At 42.7% G+C, this 3,600-nt stretch overlaps 1 protein-coding gene across 1 annotated transcript; it reads right to left on the bottom strand.

Moving 5' to 3' along the window:
• Positions 1-875: 875 nt before the first annotated feature.
• Positions 876-3,357, bottom strand: LOC122546440 (ferritin, heavy subunit-like). Its single transcript, XM_043685150.1, has 4 exons — positions 3,236-3,357; positions 1,562-1,708; positions 1,254-1,379; positions 876-1,113 (listed from the first exon to the last, which is right to left on the bottom strand). The coding sequence occupies exons 1-4, from the start codon at positions 3,335-3,337 to the stop codon at positions 967-969; spliced, it is 522 nt and encodes a 173-aa protein (XP_043541085.1). The 5' UTR covers positions 3,338-3,357; the 3' UTR covers positions 876-966.
• Positions 3,358-3,600: the final 243 nt, after the last annotated feature.

The raw sequence follows: 3,600 nt of genomic DNA, 5'->3' as shown, positions 1-3,600 counted from the left end.
CTCAATGACTTGGCTTGGGTTAGTCAACACACATGAAACAACCTTTCAGAAAAAAGGAAGTCACTGCCACTATCAAAAACAGGATTGGTTGACAAACTGTCCCACTATGACATTTTCTGAGGGGCTGTCTTACCTCAATGACCTAGCTTTAGGTTAGTCAACACACATGAAACAACCTTTCAGAAATCTACACTATTAAAGTTCAATTCAGAAACATCCTTCTAGACCATTTCACCCTCTAAACTTGATTTTATATAAGCCTGGCCTTTCAAAAAAAAAAACTATTACTTTCAGCAAGTCAGAGATAGAAATTAATGGCCCTCTAACATGAAGTTGTAACAAGAGGTATTTACTGCAAAAATCAAAGTGGACAGCACTCCAATTGTAGAGCATCTAGCTGAGGCCCTGATCAACTGCAGTGACATGTCATAGTCAATCACTTGGTTTGACATGGATACCAAACAGTACCATTGAGCTTAAGCACATGCACTAGACCTGCAGACAATACGTGGCATCAGAAAGCCCATCTCTGCTACAGAGATAAGGTCTGCAGTTTCCTTTTATTGAAAAAAAATAATCTGTTCTTCCTGACAGCACTTCAAAACAACTAACTCACCTACATACTGAGCTAGAGGTTTGTCCACTCATTTACCCTGACTGGAGTTTGTTCTTCCCTCCCTCTTGACATTCCTATCCATCTGTTCCAAGGAATTTGGCTACCATAAAGGGTTCACTCCTTACATCCAACTTGTGGACACGGACAAACAGTAACCAATCCTTGGAGACATTGGGCAGAACAGCCATGGTGTCAGGTCAGTTAGGCAAATCAATTCATTCAATTCAAAGTTTTGGCTATGGTTAGAAAACTAGAAATATTGATTAAATAATAAATTGTTTATTTCTATATCCAGTAGAAGAGAAGCAGTATTGGATTTTATTAGGAGAAAAAATATTCCAGAGTCCCACTCAGCTCAGGGTGAGCCTGTCAAACAGGTACTCTCCCAGGCCATGCTCAGGGGCTCCCAGTCTCTTCAGGTTGGTGATGTGATCTCCCAGCTTCTTGATCATCTTCACTTGCTCATCCAAGTAGTGCCTCTCCAGGAAGTCACACAGCTGGAAAGGAAAACGAGGGAGCATACTTTATTCAAAACAGCATAGATCCCTGCACTATGTCAGTGCAAATAGTTACATTTAACCTTAAGGACCAACTCCATATCACCTTCAGCTGATAATACATTACATGAGAAACTCACATGAGGGTCAGTGTGGCCAGAGGAGAGTTTGTGCAGATCCAGCAGACTCTGGTTCACATCCTTCTCCATCTGCAGAGCTCTCTGCATTGCCTCCAGACCATTGCCCCACTCATCCTGCTCTGGCTTCTAGAGAGAAACAACAGGCAAATTTTTCACTCAGTTGGATTGAAGTTAAAAACATGCTCGGCATTTACAAAAAGGAACTGGTCATAAAAATGAAATTGCTGCATTACACTTCGTCCAAAAAAAAAATTAAATAAGACCAAAGGGAATCCAGGCCAGGGGCCACTCATTGTATTAGACCCAACCTTGACATCCTGCAGGAGGACTCGGCCTCCACGTTTATTCTGGAATTCCATCAGTTTCTCAGCGTGTTCCCGTTCCTCATGGGACTGCTCCTTGAAGAACTCAGCAAAGTGACGCAGGGCAACATCATCCCGGTCAAAGTAAGAGGCCTGGGGGGGGGGGGGGGGTGGTGGTGGTAGAATGAGGGGAGAATCAAGTTAGAACAGACACCAGAACCCAAAACGCTAAGCATATTACCCATTCTCTGCCTAAAATTAAGTTAACCAAAATTTTAAAAACCACTTCATTTTTTGGTAAAGCTACTGGCTTATGAACTGCTTTAAAAAAGTTTGAATATATTGCAAAGGCCTTCCCTGCAATTGCCTGGTCAGGTTAGAAAGTGGTATCTGTTAAAAATCCAGAAACAATTTAAGCTCTTATTACATTCCCTACAGCATGGGAACAGGCCCTTCAACCCAACAAATCCACATTGATCCTCTAGAGGGGGACTCACCCTGACCCAGTCCCCTACCCTATATTTACCTCTGACTCAGACCTAACACAATGGGCAATGTAGCATGGCCAATTCACCTGACCTGCATATCTTAGCATTGTGGGAGGAAACCCACACAGACACAGGGAGAATGTGTAAACTCCCCACAGACACCCAGGATGGGACTCAAGCCCAGGTCCCTGGCACTGTAAGGCAGCAGTACTAACCACTGAGCCACCATACCACCCTAGATTTGTTGTAACCTTTCAGCTTACAGTCTATTTAGTAATCAGGAGGTCTTCCTTCCTTACTACAGGAAAACAGAAGAGACAGTTAATCATAAAGAGCAATTTAACTCTTAGAATTACCTCTTCATGCAAGAATTTAGATTTCAGCATACTCATTTAGGAAGGGGAAATTAAAACAGCTTTCCCCAGTGGACACAATTACATTCAGTTTTACCATTTAAAAAAAAGTTAGTTGACCAGTTATATGCATTAAGATAGTGGTGCTTAATGCACGAGGTAGGAGTTTAAAGACATTTCAGAGGAGTCATGATTCAGAGATATCGGTGTAGGACTGGGGTGTACAAAGTTAAAAATCACACCAGGTTATAGTCAACAGGTTTAATTGGAAGCACACTCGCTTTTGGAGTGACAATCACCTGATGAAGGAGCATCACTCCAAAAGCGAGTGTGCTTCCAATTAAACTTGTTGGACTATAACCTGGTGTGATGTGATTTTTAACCTAATTTCAGAGGAGGATAGTGTCATTGCAGAGCAGAGATCAGACTGCTAGTTCAGCTGATTTATTCTGCAGAGGGTTACAGAAATACATCCTAGACTACAGGTCACCAATCAAGCAACTAACTGCTCAGAATGCAGTGAAATAGATTAGATTCCCTACAGTGTAGAAACCAACCCTTCAGCCCAACCAGTCCACACCCAGACCCCTTTCCCTTTGACTAAGGCACTTAAAACTATGGTCAATTTAGCATGGCCAATTCACCTCACCTGCACATCTTTGGATTGTGGGAGGAAACCTGAGCACCCAGAGGAAACCCACACAGACAGACAGTCACCCAAGGCTAGAATCAAACCTGGGACCCTAGTGCTATGAGGCAGCAATGCTAACCACTGAGCCACCATGCCACCCATTATAGTAATCATTTTCAAAATAGGATCCAACAGATAAAAGCCTCACCATGGAGAGGTAAACATAGGAGGAATAGAGCTCTAGGTTGATCTGTTTGTTAACAGCATCCTCACAGTCCTTGTGGTAGTTCTGACACACTTGGGAGGCCATCTTCACACCTACTAACAGAAGGTAAACTCAAACAACAAGCTAACAGCAGCTGCTAGGAGCCTAGTATTTATACCAATGGGAATCCTGCATTCCAGCAGGAAATGTTATCAGCAATAATGATTGGCTATTGGGGATTACCATTCAGGAATCTCCTGTGAATCCAGGTACTAATAAGAGAGAGGTACTGGGGGGAGCTATGTACAAACCAGAGCCAATCAGAGCAGTGTTAAACTAAGCAGGTTTTTTTAAACAATTTAGGACCA

This window comes from Chiloscyllium plagiosum, unplaced genomic scaffold, assembly GCF_004010195.1.
Source record: "Chiloscyllium plagiosum isolate BGI_BamShark_2017 unplaced genomic scaffold, ASM401019v2 scaf_144, whole genome shotgun sequence".
In the NCBI taxonomy this organism is placed as follows: Eukaryota; Metazoa; Chordata; class Chondrichthyes; order Orectolobiformes; family Hemiscylliidae; genus Chiloscyllium; species Chiloscyllium plagiosum.
This window is presented reverse-complemented; position numbering and strand designations above follow the sequence as displayed.

Bases quoted from the DNA above. Each gene is read 5' to 3' on its own strand.
- LOC122546440 (XM_043685150.1), bottom strand. From the start codon at position 3,337: ATGGCCTCCCAAGTGTGTCAGAACTACCACAAGGACTGTGAGGATGCT. The intron at 1,709-3,235 runs GTGAGGCTTTTA...CCCCCCCCCCAG, and splicing joins CCTATGTTTACCTCTCCATG to GCCTCTTACTTTGACCGGGA. The intron at 1,380-1,561 runs GTTGGGTCTAAT...GTTTCTCTCTAG, and splicing joins TCCTCCTGCAGGATGTCAAG to AAGCCAGAGCAGGATGAGTG.